Source organism: Denticeps clupeoides, unplaced genomic scaffold (genome assembly GCF_900700375.1).
Source record: "Denticeps clupeoides unplaced genomic scaffold, fDenClu1.1, whole genome shotgun sequence".
Classification (NCBI taxonomy): domain Eukaryota; kingdom Metazoa; phylum Chordata; class Actinopteri; order Clupeiformes; family Denticipitidae; genus Denticeps; species Denticeps clupeoides.
In genome coordinates this window covers 275,183-294,131 of record NW_021630092.1, presented here as the reverse complement: position 1 = coordinate 294,131, position 18,949 = coordinate 275,183, and the positions used below count along the sequence as shown (strand labels likewise).

The 18,949-nt window shown below is 51.4% G+C and overlaps 1 protein-coding gene across 2 annotated transcripts; it reads left to right on the top strand.

Annotated features, from left to right (window-relative positions):
* LOC114783333 (proprotein convertase subtilisin/kexin type 5-like) lies at nucleotides 1-18,799 on the top strand. 2 transcript variants are annotated; one of them, XM_028968773.1, is made up of 22 exons: nucleotides 1-333; nucleotides 2,738-2,842; nucleotides 3,111-3,254; nucleotides 4,102-4,245; nucleotides 4,324-4,400; nucleotides 5,012-5,100; nucleotides 6,780-6,952; nucleotides 7,288-7,500; nucleotides 8,452-8,552; nucleotides 8,708-8,811; nucleotides 8,892-9,009; nucleotides 9,319-9,507; nucleotides 9,762-9,898; nucleotides 12,671-12,802; nucleotides 12,902-13,004; nucleotides 13,415-13,608; nucleotides 13,684-13,768; nucleotides 14,636-14,739; nucleotides 14,812-14,950; nucleotides 15,033-15,148; nucleotides 17,951-18,053; nucleotides 18,618-18,799. In XM_028968773.1, exons 1-22 carry the CDS (start codon nucleotides 181-183, stop codon nucleotides 18,778-18,780), a joined length of 2,886 nt encoding a protein of 961 aa, XP_028824606.1. In that variant the 5' UTR covers nucleotides 1-180; the 3' UTR covers nucleotides 18,781-18,799. The 2 variants fall into 2 exon arrangements, with proteins under 2 accessions (XP_028824606.1, XP_028824607.1); XM_028968774.1 differs by lacking the exons at nucleotides 17,951-18,053; nucleotides 18,618-18,799 and adding an exon at nucleotides 16,058-17,309 and having other exon boundaries at nucleotides 4-333.
* The last annotated feature ends 150 nt before the right edge of the window (nucleotides 18,800-18,949 follow it).

The window sequence follows — 18,949 nt, the reverse complement described above, 5'->3', positions numbered from 1 at the left end:
CGGAACCCGGGAAGCCCTCAGCTCCCCTCGTAGTGAGAAGCTCGGTGCCCGGTGGAGTTTAGGACCCTGCGGAAGCCGGGAAGCCCTCAGCTCCGCTCCCCAGCGTCGCTGTAGCCATTTCTCCACCTGAACTGGAGGGAGACGCGGCGGAACGCGGAGGGTCGAACCGAGCCGCTTCTCATGGCGCTGTGTGCGCTCCTGCTGGCGCTCTGGTTCGCGTCCCCGCCGTGCGCGTCCCGCGTCTTCACCAACCACTGGGCGGTCCGGATCAGCGGCGGCGCCGAGCTCGCCGAGCGCATTGCCAGCAAGTACGGGTACAGGAACATGGGACAGGTAGGCGTCCTCGGAACCGAGTCCCCGCTGGACACCTGCTCCGGTCCGGAGTTGAGCGGCGTGCAGGAAAAGTTCAGACATCTCTTCCTTCCTCCCTCTCTCTCTCCCTCTCTTTCTCGCCTTCTCTCCGTGTGTGTAGTTGGACTTGCGTGGAAATGTGGGACAAAGTACAGCGCGCATGCGCGGTGCCTGTTTATTACCGATTATCGATTAGACGACACTGCGCTTCCTCGACCCCGCGGAAATCGATCTAATCTCCACAAAACAAGTGCAAACGGCGACAACAGCGCGTCTTTCCGCCGCCGAACCGGAAGTGCTTCCTGATTGGAATTTGCATGTTAAAAACGGCGGATATTTTCCTTTCCTCCTCATTTACATGAACCACGTCCACAGCCAGCAGGACAGCTCTCCAGTCCTCCTGGTCCGGGACCTCCAGCAGGTCTCCTCCTGCTCTTCTTCTGTCCATCATGATCTTCTGCTGCTTCTAGCACGTTGGATCCTTCTTGTTTTGGTGGCATCTGAACTCATGTTCTTCTTCGTTTGCTGTGTTTCCTGATTGAGGAAAGCTGGCATCAGGTGATCAGGAACTGTCCCTCCACCTGACTTCACACCCACAAACATGCAGTCGAGCCAAAACATCATAAATCATAAAATATTCTGGTATCGCAGACGGTGGTGTATGTCAATTTAGCTCTAATCTGGATCTGATCCGATGGAGAAGCTGGACGTGTGTGGGTCTGATCCTCTGGAGAAGCTGGACGTGTGTGGGTCTGATCCGCTGGAGAAGCTGGACGTGTGTGGGTCTGATCCGCTGGAGAAGCTGGACGTGTGTGGGTCTGATCCGCTGGAGAAGCTGGACGTGTGTGCGTCTGATCCGCTGGAGAAGCTGGACGTGTGTGGGTCTGATCCTCTGGAGAAGCTGGACGTGTGTGGGTCTGATCCTCTGGAGAAGCTGGACGTGTGTGGGTCTGATCCTCTGGAGAAGCTGGACGTGTGTGGGTCTGATCCTCTGGAGAAGCTGGACGTGTGTGGGTCTGATCCTCTGGAGAAGCTGGACGTGTGTGGGTCTGATCCGCTGGAGAAGCTGGACGTGTGCGGGTCTGATCCGCTGGAGAAGCTGGACGTGTGCGGGTCTGATCCGCTGGAGAAGCTGGACGTGTGCGGGTCTGATCCTCTGGAGAAGCTGGACGTGTGTGGGTCTGATCCGCTGGAGAAGCTGGACGTGTGTGGGTCTGATCCTCTGGAGAAGCTGGACGTGTGTGGGTCTGATCCTCTGGAGAAGCTGGACGTGTGCGGGTCTGATCCTCTGGAGAAGCTGGACGTGTGCGGGTCTGATCCTCTGGAGAAGCTGGACGTGTGTGGGTCTGATCCTCTGGAGAAGCTGGACGTGTGTGGGTCTGATCCTCTGGAGAAGCTGGACGTGTGTGGGTCTGATCCGCTGGAGAAACTTGGGGCAGTGCGGCTACCAGACCAGGCTGAGATCTTCGTCTGGTGGTTCCAGGGAGGAGCTCTGGGTTGTTGGTTGAGCTGGACTCATCTGGTCATGGGTGACAGCAGTGTGGTTAATTTCAGTGTTCATGCTGGAGTTCCTGTGAGCAGAGCGTTGCAGAATTGTTCATCATTTTTCATATTTTTTTTTAACTTTATATAAATATGAAATATTGAATCTTTTTAGTGCGCAGTGGGCCATTCATGTGGAGCTCCTGGCTGGTGGCTCTGTGCTGTGATGGGTTGTCTGTTTAAAGTTCTCCACACGGGACTGTTGAGTTGGTGAGATGGAGAAGATCCTGACCAGACGTGAAGATGGATAAACGGTGACGATCCACAGTCCCAGCTGGACCGTCTGGCCCGCGCCCGGCCGCGCCGCCATTTTATCGTCCCGGGCGCATGCGGCTATAAATCCGCCATTTCCACCGAGAGACGTGCAGACGCGCGTGGACGTGGTTTGTGGGAATTTGACTGTAAATGTGTCTGCAGTCCCAGAGTGCATCTGGCTTCTCAGTAAACCTTCATTCAGCTGGTGCGCTTGTGGAGACATGTCCCAACACACTCCTTTAGGGGCAGATTGCTCTCTTTTTGGTGGTGGTGAGAAGGCGCGTGAATGCACCATGAATCGTTCTTCTGCTTGAGAAGATGCTGGGAATGGAGGTGTGATGGCAGGACTCGCGGTGATGTGTTCTTCTGTAGAACTGGGCCTGTGCGCTGAGGAATGTCACGAGTTGCGTCACCAGACGGTTTTATTGCGACGCGCCCGCGATGCTTCGGGGTTTTGGAACCATCCTGGAAGTTTCGACCTGGACCACGCATGCCATAATTGTAATGTTGGTTTGTAGGTGTCTGAATGCGCGTGAACGTTCCTACTTCTGCGTCTAACAGACTTTTTTTTTTTTTTTTTTTTTTTCAGATCGGTGACCTGCAGGATTTCTACCATTTCTTCCACAGTCACACCATCAAGCGTTCCACCCTGTCCAGCAGGGGCCACCACAGCTTCATCTCCATGGAGCCGAAGGTAACCACCCCCTCACGCAGAGTCTTCTTAGTGTGGCAGAACGCGACTGCATCATATGAAGGTCATATGAAATGACCTTCATATTCCCAGGAAGGTTTGTTGATGTTCTGACCAAGACCATATTGTGGAGGTCTACCTGACCCATGGAGAGATACATGGACCTCTGGCCTAAATATAATCCACTAAAATGAGTTGACATAACTGCTACATCCACCTCTGATCCGGAGCCTTTCAGATCCACGTCTTCTAATCTCAATCTGCTGTGCAGGTGCAGTGGGTCCAGCAGCAGGTGGTTCGCCGGCGGGTTAAAAGGGATTATAAACTGGCCACACCCACTTTCAGCCACGCCCAGTCAAGCCCCACCTCATCCATCTACTTCAATGATGCCAAGTGGAGCAGCATGTGGTACATAGTAAGTAGAAGTGTGTGTGTGTGTGTGTGTTTCTGCGTTACTCAGATCATCTGTTTCATTTGTATAGTTATATATTTGTATAATGTATAATTAATTTTATTGTTATATAATATTAATACGATGTATTATTCCCAAAGTGCTGAGCATAGAGAACCATAATCAAGCTGCTCATTATGTCATCCCATGTTTGGATAATAGGAATTATGACAGATTGGATTTATTATATATATATATATATTTTTTTTTTTTTGTAAAGTCTTCTTCTGAAAGATTTAGTCTGGAGCAGGGCTGTTGTTAGGTGCACAAGCACAAAAAAAAGACGACATTACATTAAATTACGCGGTTTTACAGGTCCATGTAGGCAATATTGATTTAACTAACTCTCTGGTTAACATAAGGTTCTTAATTTGACAAGAAAGGTGACTTGATGAGAACATGTTGGTGCTTAAAGTGCTTCACTGAGCTGAAATTAAAACAAGATAAATGAAATAAAAATAAAATCTAAATTAAAAGTGCGAGTGTTTTATGGGCTTAAACTTGACTATCGTCTCGGCCTGATGATTGGAAATGCAGCGGTGAGCGGGGACATTTATTGCTGCGTGTAATGCGTTTTGTAGACGCATTGTGCTTTTTATATCGTTTAATTTCTCGAACTCACTCAGTAAATGAGTGGTCAGGTGATTTGTTTCGATTCGCACAAAAATGGATGCTGAGGTGGTGAAGTGGAGGCTACCTTCTAGTTACCATTGGGAAATGATGTCCCCACTCTAGAGCCCTGGGTGGGTGGTGAGACTGTGTTTTATGACCGTAACTGTGTGTGTGTGTGTGTGTGTGTGTGTCTGTGTAGCACTGTAATGGAGACATCCATAACTGCCAGTCCGACATGAACATTGTTGGAGCCTGGAAGAGAGGATACACCGGCAAAGACGTGGTGGTGACCATCCTGGACGACGGCATCGAGAGAAACCATCCGGACCTTGTCCAGAACTATGTAAGGCTGTGTGCGCGTGTGTTTAACCCCGGCTTGTACAGAACATGCCGGATTAACTGCGGCCCTCTGTGCTTCTAGGACAACCAGGCCAGTTATGATGTGAATGGTAATGACCTGGACCCCATGCCCCGATATGATGCCAGCAATGAGAACAAGTGAGCGCCACCTTCCTCCCTCTTTTTAGCGTGGGTGTGTGTGAATGTGCTGTTCATTCCTCTGTAATCTGGGGTTGGATTCCTGTCTCTCGTCCCCCAGATTCCCTTTAAAATGCTTTATAAAACCGCTCAGTACACCAGTTCACTGGTGGCCTGCTTTTAACCAGGAGAGAGAGAGAGACTTTTATCTTTTTGTGTGTGTGTGTGTGTGTGTCTGTCCTTGTACTTATTTTTGCAAACACATAAAAATGTAAATCAGTGTATCTGTTCCCCATTAGAAAAGATAAAAGGGGGAAATGATGAAAATGAATGAGGAGGTGGGTATGTTTAGAAGTAGTTCCAGTAGTTTGAAGGTCCTGTATTGAACATCAGTGTGTGTCTACCTGCCGATGTTGACCCCTGACCTGTCTTATGTGTCTGGTTTGCTGGAGGATTCCTGTGTGTGTGTGTGTGTGTGTGTGTGTAAACCTGCAGTCCTCCCCAACACACATGCACAAATTCTCACTCTTTCAAAGTGTGTACCGCCAGTTACTGAGTCTGTGCATGAAAATTGTGTGTGTGTGTGTGTGTGTGTGTGTGTGTGTGTGTGTGTGTGTGTGTGTGTGTGGCAGGCATGGGACGCGGTGTGCAGGTGAAGTGGCAGCATCTGCAAACAACTCTCACTGCACGGTGGGCATAGCTTACAACGCACGCATTGGAGGTGAGGTGGCATGATGTGTGTATGGTTTCCTGTGTAGGTGTACAGTAAACGTACAGTTTTATACGTTCTTTATTATGTCTCTTCTCTCAACATTTGACACCTTCATTTGATGTAAACAGCTTGTATAAATGTAAAGAACTAAACATAACTAAACTGCTGGGAACAGAAGTTAGTACAGCCCTATGTCCAGAAGAAAGAAAGTGAAGTGAAGTGATTGTATGCTGTGCTGCTGTGCCACACACGTCCCGCTTCACCAGCAGATCCACACACGTCCCGCTTCACCATCAGATCCACACACGTCCCGCTTCCATCAGATCCACACACGTCCCGCTTGACCATCAGATCCACACACGTCCCGCTTCACCATCAGATCCACACACGTCCCGCTTCACCATCAGATCCACACACGTCCCGCTTCACCATCAGATCCACACACGTCCCGCTTCACCAGCAGATCCACACACGTCCCGCTTCACCATCAGATCCACACACGTCCCGCTTCACCAGCAGATTCCACACACGTCCCGCTTCACCATCAGATCCACACACGTCCCGCTTCACCAGCAGATCCACACACGTCCGCTGCATTCACCAGCAGATCCACACACGTCCCGCTTCACCAGCAGATCCACACACGTCCCGCATCACCAGCAGATCCACCACACGTCCACGCTTCACCAGCAGATTCCACACACTCCAGCTTCACCATCAGATCCACACACGTCCCGCTTCACCATCAGATCCACACACGTCCCGCTTCACCATCAGATCCACACAACGTCCAGCTTCACCATCAGATCCACACACGTCCCGCTTCACCATCAGATCCACACACGTCCGCTTCATCACCATCAGATCCACACACGTCCGCTTCACCATAAGATCCACACACGTCCCGCTTCACCATCAGATCCACACACGTCCCGCTTGACCATCAGATCCACACACTCCCCGCTTCACAGCAGATCCAAACACGTCCCCGCTTCACCATCAGATCCACACACGTCCCCGCTTCACCATCAGATCCACACACGTCCCGCTGGACCATCAGATCCACACACGTCCCGCTTGACCAGCAGATCCACCACACGTCCCGCTTCACCAGCAGATCCACACACTTCCCGCTTCACCATCAGATCACACAACGTCCCGCTTCACCATCAGATCCACACACGTCCCGCTTCACCATCAGATCCACACACCGCCAGCTTCAACCATCAGTCCACACACGTCCCGCTTCACCATCAGATCCACACACGTCCCGCTTCACCATCAGATCCACACACGTCCCGCTTCACCATCAGATCCACACACGTCCCGCTTCACCATCAGATCCACACACGTCCCGCTTGACCAGCAGATCCACACACGTCCCGCTTGACCAGCAGATCCACACACGTCCCGCTTGACCAGCAGATCCACACACGTCCCGCTTGACCAGCAGATCCACACACGTCCCGCTTGACCAGCAGATCCACACACGTCCCGCTTGACCAGCAGATCCACACACGTCCCGCTTGACCAGCAGATCCACACACGTCCCGCTTGACCAGCAGATCCACACACGTCCGCTTCACCAGCAGATCACCACACGTCCCGCTTTCTCGAGGACCGATATTGAACTGTCCTATATTCGTATTTTAAAGTGTGTGTGCGTGTGTGTGTGTGTGTGTGTGAAGGTGTGCGGATGCTTGATGGGGACGTGACTGATATGGTCGAGGCGAAGTCCCTCAGTCTGCAGCCACAGCACATTGACATCTACAGTGCCAGCTGGGGACCCGATGACGATGGCAAGACGGTGGACGGCCCGGCAGCACTCGCCAGGCAGGCTTTTGAGAACGGCATCCGGCAGGTGCGCACGCACACACACACACACACACACACACACACATACACACACACACACACACACACACACACACACACACACACACACACACACACACACCACACACACACACACACACACACACACACACACACACACACACGATCTCCAGACTGAAACGCGCGAACATTGTTCTAGTTTAACCGAGTGAAATAAAGAGTGTCAGCCGCAGGTACGGAGAGACACAGCGATGTTCCATCAGCCCCGCCTCTTTCCATCAGCCCCGCCCATTTCAGCACAGGGTCTGATTAGGACGAGACGAGCACACACAGTGCATTTAACTCCTCCCTCTTCTCCAGGGCAGGAAGGGGCGTGGCTCCATTTTTGTGTGGGCATCAGGTAATGGTGGGCGGAGTCGAGACCACTGCTCCTGTGACGGCTACACCAACTCCATCTACACCATCAGCATCAGCAGCACGGCCGAGAGCGGCCGCAAGCCCTGGTACCTGGAGGAGTGCGCGTCCACGCTGACCACCACCTACAGCAGCGGCGAGAACTACGACCGCAAGATCGTGAGTGGCGCCATGACGACGTCTCTATTCCAGTTAAAATCTATAAAATAAGAACATCTTTTGCTATAGAGAGAGTGTGTGTGTGTGTGTGTGTGTGTGTGTGTGTGTGTTCTGGCGTGACCTGCAGTGTGTGTATGTGAACTGGTTCTCTCTCAGCTCGCAGCTTGTCTCACACACTGGTGTGAAATTCCTCTCTCTTTTGTTGAAGCCCAACACACACACGCCACAGTCTTACACACTCATCTCCTGGCTCCTTCCAAAAGGACCAAATCCAGCATGAGGACGCAGGAAGAAGAAGACGTGTCTGTAACCGACTCTTCACTTCTTCTCATGTCTGCAGCTCCTCCGTCTCTCAGCAGCTTTTCGAGCCTCCATGTCACTCCTCACACCACTCACTGCGGCTCCTTTACTTCTTTTGAGTGGACAAAAGTCTGGACACCTCCTCATTCAACGTGTTTTCTTTATCTTCATGACCATTTACGTTGGTAGATTCTCACTGAAGGCATCAAAACTATGAATGAACACATGTGGAGTTCTGTACTTAACAAAAAAAGGTGAAATAGCTGAAAACATGTTTTATATTCTAGTTTCTTTGCTCTGATTACTGCTTTACACACTCTTGGCATTCTCTCGATGAGCTTCAATAGGTCGTCACCTGAAATGCTTCTCCAACAGTCTTGAAGGAGTTCCCAGAGGTGTTTAGCACTTGTTGGTCCAGCTCACCCCAAACCATCTGGACTGGGTTCAGGTCCGGTGACTGTGGAGGTCAGGTCTCCACTTTTTGTTAAGTACAGAACTCCACATGTGTTCATTCATATTTTTGATGCCTTCAGTGAGAAAATATGAAGATAAAGAACACACGTTGAATGAGAAGGTGTCCAGACGTTTGGTCTCTACTGTACATCTGATGTTTGTAATATTCATGTTTTATGACGTTGTCGTCATCTGTAGATAACTACTGACCTCCGCCAGCGCTGCACTGACAGCCACACGGGGACCTCAGCCTCCGCACCGATGGCTGCTGGGATCATCGCGCTGGCATTAGAAGCAAAGTAAGACAGGAATGGAGGACATTTACACGCGCACTGTCTCGCACACACGGTCAACTTTCCAGAAGAAGGTTTTTATTTGCACATTTTAGTATGGTTTGTATCTGTTTTGGTTTATGTATGGTGTGTGTGTGTGTGTGTGTGTGTGTGTGTCTCAGTCCTCTCCTAACATGGAGGGACGTTCAGCACATCATCGTGAAAACGTCTCGCGCTGGACATCTGAGCGCTCCGGACTGGAAAACCAATGCGGCAGGATACAACGGTACCTCCACTTACGCGCAGGCCGGAGTGGGGGGAGTGGCTCCATGTGGAGTGCCTTCACCTGATTGGTTGTTTCTGCAGTCAGTCATCTCTATGGCTTTGGGTTGATGGACGCGGAGGCGATGGTGAGGGAGGCGGAGCGATGGAAGCAGGTCCCCGCTCAGCACATCTGTCTGGAAAATGCTGACCGACAATTCAGGTAACCATAGCAACTGCCCTTCCACTGAAGCACCTCCTGAAGCGCATGGGGAAAAAAGTGTGTGTTTATGAGGCTTGTTAAATGTAACTGATGTTAGTTAGTTAGTTAGTTAGTTGACTAGACCCATGTTGGTTAGGTGGTTATGGAGTACTGGGATTATGGGTAATCTGGAATCCTCCACAGTCCACGTTGCTGTAAACATTTTCGTCCCTCCGCCTGAATTTCCTGCCCTTTTAAAGACTCATCACTGTGGTCGCAGTTGTGTGCAGGAAATGATGATGATGATGATGATGATTCTGTCTCCTGTAGGACAATTCGGCCTGAGCATGTGGTTCGATCCATGTACAAAGCGACTGGCTGCACAGACAATGCCAACCACCATGTCATCTACCTGGAACACGTGGTGGTGCGCATCACGATTCAGCACCCCCGCCGGGGAGACCTGTCAATCAACCTCACCTCTCCGTCCGGCACCAAGTCTCAGCTCCTGGCCAACAGGTACGAACCAGAGAAGACGTTCACCTGCACACAATTACCATGGCTGGTAGTGGCCTAGCGGATGAACCAGAAGACCCAGGTTCAAAACCCACTTACTACCATCGTGTCCTTGAGCAGGACACGAAACCCTGAGTGTCTCCAGGGGGGGGACTGTCCCTGTAACTACTGGTTGTAAGTCTGGATAAGGGCGTCTGGTAAATGCTGTAAATGTAACTTGACATTTGGTGGATTAAATCTCCTGTGTGTGTGTCCAGGCTGTTTGACCACTCGATGGAAGGCTTTAAGAACTGGGAGTTCATGACCACGCACTGCTGGGGTGAGAAGGCTGCAGGAGACTGGGTTCTAGAGATCCACGACTCGCCATCACAGCTACGCAGCCAGAAAGCCCCAGGTATCTCCAGCGTTCCGAGAGGACCAGTCACGCTTCACCCTGCCGTCACGCTTCCATCCACCTTAAACCTTGAGGTCCGAGAGGACCAGCCATGAACCTCGACTGGACCAATCACGCGTCCGTCCACCAAAAACCTCACGTTCTTACTGTACCAGTCACGCGTCCGTCTCCCAAAAACCTCACGTTCTCACTGGACCCACCACACATCCGTCCACCAAAAACCTCGCGTTCTCACTGGACCCGTCACGCGTCCGTCAACCAAAAACCTCGACTGGACCAATCACGCGTCCGTCCACCAAAAACCTCACATTCTCACTGGACCCACCACACATCCGTCCACCAAAAACCTCGCGTTCTCACTGGACCCGTCACGCGTCCGTCAACCAAAAACCTCGACTGGACCAATCACGCGTCCGTCCACCAAAAACCTCACATTCTCACTGGACCCGTCACGCGTCCGTCCACCAAAAACCTCACGTTCTCACTGGACCCACCACACATCCGTCCACCAAAAACCTCGCGTTCTCACTGGACCCGTCACGCGTCCGTCAACCAAAAACCTCGACTGGACCAATCACGCGTCCGTCCACCAAAAACCTCACATTCTCACTGGACCCACCACACATCCGTCCACCAAAAACCTCGCGTTCTCACTGGACCCGTCACGCGTCCGTCAACCAAAAACCTCGACTGGACCAATCACGCGTCCGTCCACCAAAAACCTCACATTCTCACTGGACCCGTCACGCGTCCGTCCACCAAAAACCTCACGTTCTCACTGGACCCACCACACATCCGTCCACCAAAAACCTCACGTTCTCACTGGACCCGTCACGCGTCCGTCCACCAAAAACCTCACGTTCTCACTGGACCCACCACACATCCGTCCACCAAAACCTCACGTTCTCACTGGACCCGTCACGCGTCCGTCCACCAAAAACCTCGCGTTCTCACTGGACCCGTCACGCGTCCGTCCACCAAAAACCTCACATTCTCACTGGACCCGTCACGCGTCCGTCCACCAAAAACCTCACGTTCTTACTGGACCCGTCAAGCGTCCGTCCACCAAAAACCTCACGTTCTTACTGGACCCGTCAAGCGTCCGTCCACCAAAACCTCGCGTTCTTACTGGACCCGCCACGCGTCCGTCCACCAAAAACCTCACGTTCTCACTGGACCCGTCACGCGTCCGTCCACCATAAACCTCACGTTCTTACTGGACCCATCACGCGTCCGTCCACCAAAAACCTCACGTTCTCACTGGACCCGTCACGCGTCCGTCCACCAAAAACCTCACGTTCTTACTGGACCCGTCACGCGTCCGTCCACCAAAAACCTCACGTTCTTACTGGACCCGTCACGCGTCCGTCCACCAAAAACCTCACGTTCTTACTGGACCCGTCACGCGTCCGTCCACCAAAAACCTCGACTGGACCAATCACGCGTCCGTCCACCAAAACCTCACATTCTCACTGGACCCACCACACGTCCGTCCACCATAAACCTCACGTTCTTACTGGACCCGTCACGCGTCCGTCCACCAAAAACCTCACGTTCTTACTGGACCCGTCACGCGTCCGTCCACCAAAAACCTCACGTTCTTACTGGACCCGTCAAGCGTCCGTCCACCAAAAACCTCGCGTTCTTACTGGACCCACCACACGTCCGTCCACCATAAACCTCACGTTCTTACTGGACCCGTCACGCGTCCGTCCACCAAAAACCTCACGTTCTCACTGGACCCACCACACATCCGTCCACCAAAAACCTCGCGTTCTTACTGGACCCACCACACATCCGTCCACCAAAAACCTCACGTTCTCACTGGACCCGTCATGCGTCCGTCCACCAAAAACCTCACGTTCTCACTGGACCCGTCATGCGTCCGTCCACCATAAACCTCACGTTCTTACTGGACCCACCACACATCCGTCCACCAAAAACCTCGCGTTCTCACTGGACCAGTCACGCGTCCGTCAACCAAAAACCTCGACTGGACCAATCACGCGTCCGTCCACCAAAAACCTCACATTCTCACTGGACCAGTCACGCGTCCGTCCACCAAAAACCTCGCGTTCTCACTGGACCAGTCACGCGTCCGTCAACCAAAAACCTCGACAGGACCAGTCAAGCGTCCGTCCACCAAAAACCTCACGTTCTTACTGGACCCGTCAAGCGTCCGTCCACCAAAAACCTCGCGTTCTTACTGGACCCACCACACGTCCGTCCACCATAAACCTCACGTTCTCACTGGACCCGTCATGCGTCCGTCCACCAAAAACCTCACGTTCTCACTGGACCCGTCATGCGTCCGTCCACCAAAAACCTCACGTTCTCACTGGACCCGTCATGCGTCCCGTCCACCAAAAACCTCACGTTCTCACTGGACCCGTCATGCGTCCGTCCACCAAAAACCTCACGTTCTCACTGGACCCGTCACGCGTCCGTCCACCAAAAACCTCGCGTTCTCACTGGACCCACCACACGTCCGTCCACCAAAAACCTCGCGTTCTTACTGGACCCGTCACGCGTCCGTCCACCAAAAACCTCACGTTCTCACTGGACCCACCACACGTCCGTCCACCATAAACCTCACGTTCTCACTGGACCCACCACACATCCGTCCACCAAAAATCTCGCGTTCTCACTGGACCCGTCATGCGTCCGTCCACCAAAAACCTCGCGTTCTTACTGGACCCGTCATCTCTGTGTAGTGGTCTGCACCTTGCCCTGCCACCACTTTAAGTCTTGTGCTCCTCCTCCTCTCTGTAGGTAAGCTGAAGGAGTGGTCTCTGGTCCTGTACGGAACCTCGGTCCACCCGTACTCCGGGCGGAGTGAGAAGCCGCGCTCCGCCCCTGAACAGCCAACGGAAGAAGAAGAAGAGACTCTTGAGGAGTATCATGGTCTGTCTACTGAACACCAACGCACGACTTCACTCTTCACCGTACTGTTTCCATACAACGTGTGTGTGTGTGTGTGTGTGTGTGTGTGTGTGTGTCCAGGTGAGTGTGACCCCGAGTGCAGTGAGAACGGCTGTGAAGGTCCAGGTCCACAGCAGTGCATCAACTGCCTGCACTATTTCCTCAAATTCAAGAACAACACCAGGTACACTAGAAAACACCCACACACTTGGACTAGCAGCAGACAGTGTCTCTGCCAGGGACGATTATCTGCTCCATCCTCTCATTTGTTTCCTGTAGAAGGTAGAATTAGAGACGGGATTCTGGGGAAATGTCCGTAAATAAGAGACGTAGTACAGTACGTATTGGGTAACGTCTTACAGGACACGATGGTAGTAAGTGGGGTTCAGAGGTGCTCAGTAGGTACAGTGGTGGCCTGGCGGGTAAGAAAGCGGCCCCGTAATCAGAAGGTTCGAATCCCGACCCGCCAAGGTGCCACTGAGGTCCCCTTGATGAACCCTGCTCACCAAGGGTGATGGTTAAATACAGAGGACCCGTTTCACCGTGTCCCACAATGACGAGCGATGCCTGTTCTGTGTATATCCGTCCCCGCAGGACGTGCGTGTCCGAGTGTCCGGCGGGCTTCTTCCGGGATGATAAGCGGCGGTGTAAGAAGTGTTCGGCGCTGTGCGAGTCCTGTGTGGGCGGCCGCAGTGATCAGTGCTCCTCCTGCAGACCGGGCTTCTACCTGAAGGAAGGTTCCAACACCTGCGTGCCCACCTGCCCCGACGGCTTCTACCTCCAGCTGGGTAAGTAGTCCCCCGAGCGTCCCCACGCGGCGGCGTCCATTTAAAAACCCTGACGTGCGTGTGGGGGTTTTACAGACTCCAGGATGTGCAGGAAGTGCAGTGAGAGCTGCAGGAAGTGCAGCGCGTCCGGGATCTGCACTGACTGCAAACCTGGGTTCAGGTACGAATGACTGATCACAAGCACACACACCTACAAGCAGACAATCAACCACAGGGACCAAAATACTTTGTTATTTTACGCTTAGGAGATAATTCGGTGATAACATTTCTTACGTTAATTTAAAATCACCTCTACAGCGCGTCCTCTTTCCTTTTCCTATTTTCCTATTGTTAATAAAATTATTTTAAAACGACCGGTATATGGCGATACAGAAGTTCCTTCAGGCAGATGTTCCAGCTCCAGGCCCATCAGGTTCTTGCACTCCCTGTGTCCCCGGTTTGTGTTGCACACACACTTTATTTCAATTGAAATGTTCCGTGTAGCACCAGGTTCCGGAGAAGAACGTTGTTTCATTTCACTGTGTACTTTGTAACGTGTCCCAGTCACAAACCCCACTTACTACCATCGTGTCCCTGAGCAGGACACTTAACCCTGAGTGTCTCCAGGGGGGACTGTCCTGTAACTACTGACTGTAAGTCGCTCTGGATAAGGGCGTCTGGTAAATACTGAAAGTGAAGTGATTGTCACATGTGTTTCACAGCAGCACAGCACACGGTACACACAGTGAAACGTGTCCTCTGCATTTAACCATCACCCTGAGTGAGCAGTGGGCGGCCATGACAGGCGCCCGGGGAGCAGTGTGTGGGGACGGTGCTTTGCTCAGTGGCACCTTGGAGGATCGGGATTTGAACCGGCAACCTTCTGGTTACGGGGCCGCTTCCTTAACCGCTAGGACACCACTGCCCCATTACTATAAATGACTATAAATGACAATAACTATTAGATTAATGGTAGAGAGCAGCTCAGTCCTGATTGGTAGAAGGTGTCCTCGTGAAGAACTGATGCTCACAGATCTTCTTCCACCAGTCTGCAGGGGAACCGGTGCCAGCTGTCCTGTGACCCGGGGACCTACTACAATGGGCACAGACGGACTTGTGAGCCGTGCCACCCGGCGTGTGCCACGTGTGCAGGTACGTTCTCCGCCTTCTCCACCTCCAGTTCCTGTGCGTGCAGGCACGTCCTCCATCTGACTGTGTGTGCAGGTACCGGTATGGAGGCGTGTAACGAGTGTGCGGAGGGCTACTACATGGAGGACTGGCGCTGTGTGTCCAGCTGCAGTGCTGGCTATTACTTGGCCCAAGAACAGGCAGCCAATGGGGAGCTGCGCAAATCCTGCCGCAAGTGAGTGGAGCGCCAGTCACCCGCTGAATCGTTCTAGAAGGTGGTGTCCTACATCAACGTGTCCCATGTGTCATACGTGTAGGTGTGACCACACCTGCTACACCTGCACTGGTCCAGGTGAACACAACTGCAGCACGTGTGTGAGTGGCTACAACCTGGAGGGCGGGGTGTGTGTTGTCAGCACCATCTGTAAAGATGGTGAGTATTACACTCCCTATTACACCTACACAGCTCCACAAAACACATTCAGTTTCAAAAAATATTTTTACATTTACAGCATTTATCAGACGCCCTTATCCAGAGCGACTTACAATCAGTATTTACAGGGACAGTCCCCCCCTGGAGACACTCAGGGTTAAGTGTCTTGCTCAGGGACACAATGGTAGTAAGTGGGATTCGAACCTGGGTCTTCTGGTTCATAGGCGAGTGTGTTACCCGCTAGGCTACTACCACCCACAAATATCAGGACGAATAGAGTCCCAAGAAACAGTTTGAATAAACCTCCGCGGGAGAAGAGAACAATAAATGTTTGATATTTAAAATGAGTTTTGGCGATGAACGGGTTATTTTTGTCGACCCTTGACCTTTTGACCACCAAAATCTGAGCAGATTTTGAACATTTTTGCCAAATCGGAAGAAATCCCCTTCAGGTGTTTCTGATGTTTTCCAAAATGCTGACTGTCCATAATTGACGCAGCAAAAATCATACATCACACCCCATGCTGGGACACGCCCAAGGACACGCCCACTTGTGTCAATCATATTTACCGGCGGCATATTCTCCTGTTCCCGGTGTAAAGGCTAAATTACAATCACAATACAATCTTTCAATGCTGACAGCAGTAATTCACCTGATTTTTTACAAGCGGCTCCTCTCTCGGGGTGGCGAGGATTTTGAAATCAACCTTCTGATTTTTCTCTGTTTCTCCCTCTCTCTCTCTCTCTCTCTCTCTCTCTGTCTCTCTCCCTCTATCCATCGCCCCTGCCGGACTTGTCTCCGCCTCCCGGCTGGATGGATGGAAATAAAAACCCCTTGATTGACCTCTGACCTTCCTCGACCCCGTTTCCCCCTCTGCTCTCTCCTCCTCTCCTCCTGCCTGTGGAAAGCAAATGAAGAGTCTTGGGCCGAGGGTAGCTTCTGTGTTCTGGTGAAAAAGAACAATCTCTGTCAGAGGAAAGTTCTGCAGCAGCTCTGCTGTAGAACGTGTTCTTTACGGGGCTGAGCGGCCAGCCACGCCTCAGACGGGACTGCGTCGCCGCGGCGACGCCACATCAACAACACACCTACCTTCTGTACCGAACAAACTGCCGGCTCGCTGCAGTGGCCGTAGACAGAAATACGTGTCAGTATTTTTTCATGACCAAAGCATGGATGCCAAATCATCAAATAGCCCCGCCCCCCAAGGGGAACAAGGCTCTGGGGGCGCCAGGTGTGGAAATGTTACACTTTTTTTTGTTTTTAATAGAGATGTGTGCTTTCACTTTTCCTGTGATGCAGCTTGTCGCTCATGCAAATTATGTGTTGCGTGCACACACACACACACACACACACACACTCTTAACACACCCAAACTACTACCCAGGCCTGATTTACTGCCCCGCCCAGCCTGCATTTACCAGGTTATGTTTGTGGGAGGGGCTGTGTGTGTGCGTGTGTGTGTGTGTGTGTGTACGTGCGTGTGTACATGCACGTGCGAAACTGCGGAACACACAGTCGTCTGAAGCCACAACGTGCCTCCGTCACTTCGGCTCCTCCCTCTGTAGAGAAGCGGAGAATGTACCGTACCACCGGGCCGCCAGAGTCACAATGCAATAAATAAACCTGCTATACTCACCACCTGCACTTCCCATGCTTTTATTACACATCGTAATCCTTAATTTATCTAAGTATTGTAGATAATATGTTCAGCATTTGTATTAATTGTTGTTTTTAATGCTTTAATTTTTGTTTTCTGATGATTCTGTATGTTGTGTTGCGGGGTCGGTCCCGACCCGACCGTGATGCTGGTAGGCTGTAGAACGTAGAGGCGTAGTGGTGCTATGGGACCATGCAGATGAGCCCACCACACTTTTCTTGTTTTTGTGTTTCTAGACGTTACAGTTTATGATGGTTTTATTTATGGAGAAGGTCCTGGTGCCACATACCTCTCTACTGAACCCATAACCAGAGTGTAAACCTGTAAACCGCAATAATTGATGTACGTTTGTGGTGCTGAGGCCAGAAAAAGAGTTTTGTTACTTGACACTTTTGTAGCCGTGCTGGTGAGCCACGCTGCTGGCTTCACTCAGTAGAAACTTGCTGATCTTTCATTAATAATGACTTTTGAAAATAAAAAGCCACTTTTGGGTTTTTTTTGGAGCTGATTGTGATGTTATGCTACTCAGGAACCTCAGACATGGATGAGTTCTTGCCATTCAGGGGCACAAACCTCCTTTTGATGTCATGCAGGATGTTGTGTATGTGCGAGAGCTCCAATCCCGTTCCTGCTTTTCTTTTTATATCTGCCCCCTCTCTTCTTCTTCTTTTGTCTTCTTTGGAACATAGAGCCATTGTTTATTAAAGGTTATGATGATTAATATTTACCCCGAGTCATGGGCTCCTACAAACATTAAAATGATCTCTCCTAACTCCAATGTTGCTGCCGTCTTTTGTTTCTTTTGTGGACGTAAATGAGCCGGAGGTTGAGGTGGAGGATCATCTCATCTGCTGCTCTCATGGCGTGAATGTTCTCGCTCCGGTTCCCGGAACCTGAAGTCCTTCACTATCAGGCCGTTGAAGGAAGACCTGAGCTGGAGCTGGAGTGAGCAATGTTGTGGCATAGTGGAGCTGTTGGGTCCAGTCTTGGGAGAGGACACCGGGCAACAGCAAGTTCTCCACCGTGTGACGTTCTACCTCCATTGATTCTGGAAGAACGTTTTTCCAGTCCTCAGGTGGCCCACCAAGGTCCACGTTGGGCTACAGTTGTTTACCGGTGTTGCCTGTCACTGTTTGGTTCTCAGGTGAGTACGTCAGCAGGAATGGGGGGTGTCAGCAATGCCACGCTTCCTGCAGCCGATGCAGCGGGCCGGAGGAGGACGACTGTCTCGAGTGCATCTCCACCAGGTGAGGGCAGCTATCTGGACATCAGCTGTGTTTCTGTACCTTCATTTCAAAACCTGAAAATATCGTATAATAAGACCTGAAGTGAACATCAAGGTGCCTAATGATGGAGAAAAGAGATGTTCAGAAATAGTCATCAATGCTGAAATGAAATCATGACCCGAATGTTCCTCTACATCAGAAAATGATCTGAACTGATAAAGCATTAAAATGCAGAGCTGAAGAGCTTCTGATTGCGTTGTCCCTGGTTTGACGTTTAGGACCAACACCACTTTAGAATACAGCAGTCTTCTTTAGACCATAGAGTTTGTGTTGCAGTGTCTACTGATTCCTCCTTCATCTCCAGCACCAGGTAGGCAAAGGGCTCTTGCGAGTGTGGAGAACGGAGGAGAAAGGGAGGAGATGGACGCTGAGCTTCACCTGGCCAGGCGTTTGATGTATTTAAATGGACCATGAGGAAGTGTCAGTGTGTCAGAGCTGCGTGGGAAGATGACCTGCAAGCCGGCACTTCTCCATTCTATCTCCAGTGTTCACAGCTGGTTTTGCGGCTTCCTGTGTCCCCTGCAGGCTGTTTGATGATGGAAGGTGTGTCTTTCGCTGTGTGAGGGGAAAATACCAGCTGGATGGGCGCTGCCAGCCCTGCCACCACACGTGTCATGAATGTGATGATGATGGACCTGACCGCTGCACCAGCTGCTGGAAAGGTCTGGCCCTTCTGGTCTTCCATTAGAAAGTAACCAAGTCGATAACAAATCACGGGTCCACCTTAGAACAACGCGAAGCCTGGACATCAGCAGGCTAAATCACTTCAGATGGGGAAGGGGGAAGTTGAGGAATTCTGCTGGTGTAACTCCTGGTTCCATCACCTTCCTTAGATCATGCTGGTGTTGAGCGTTATT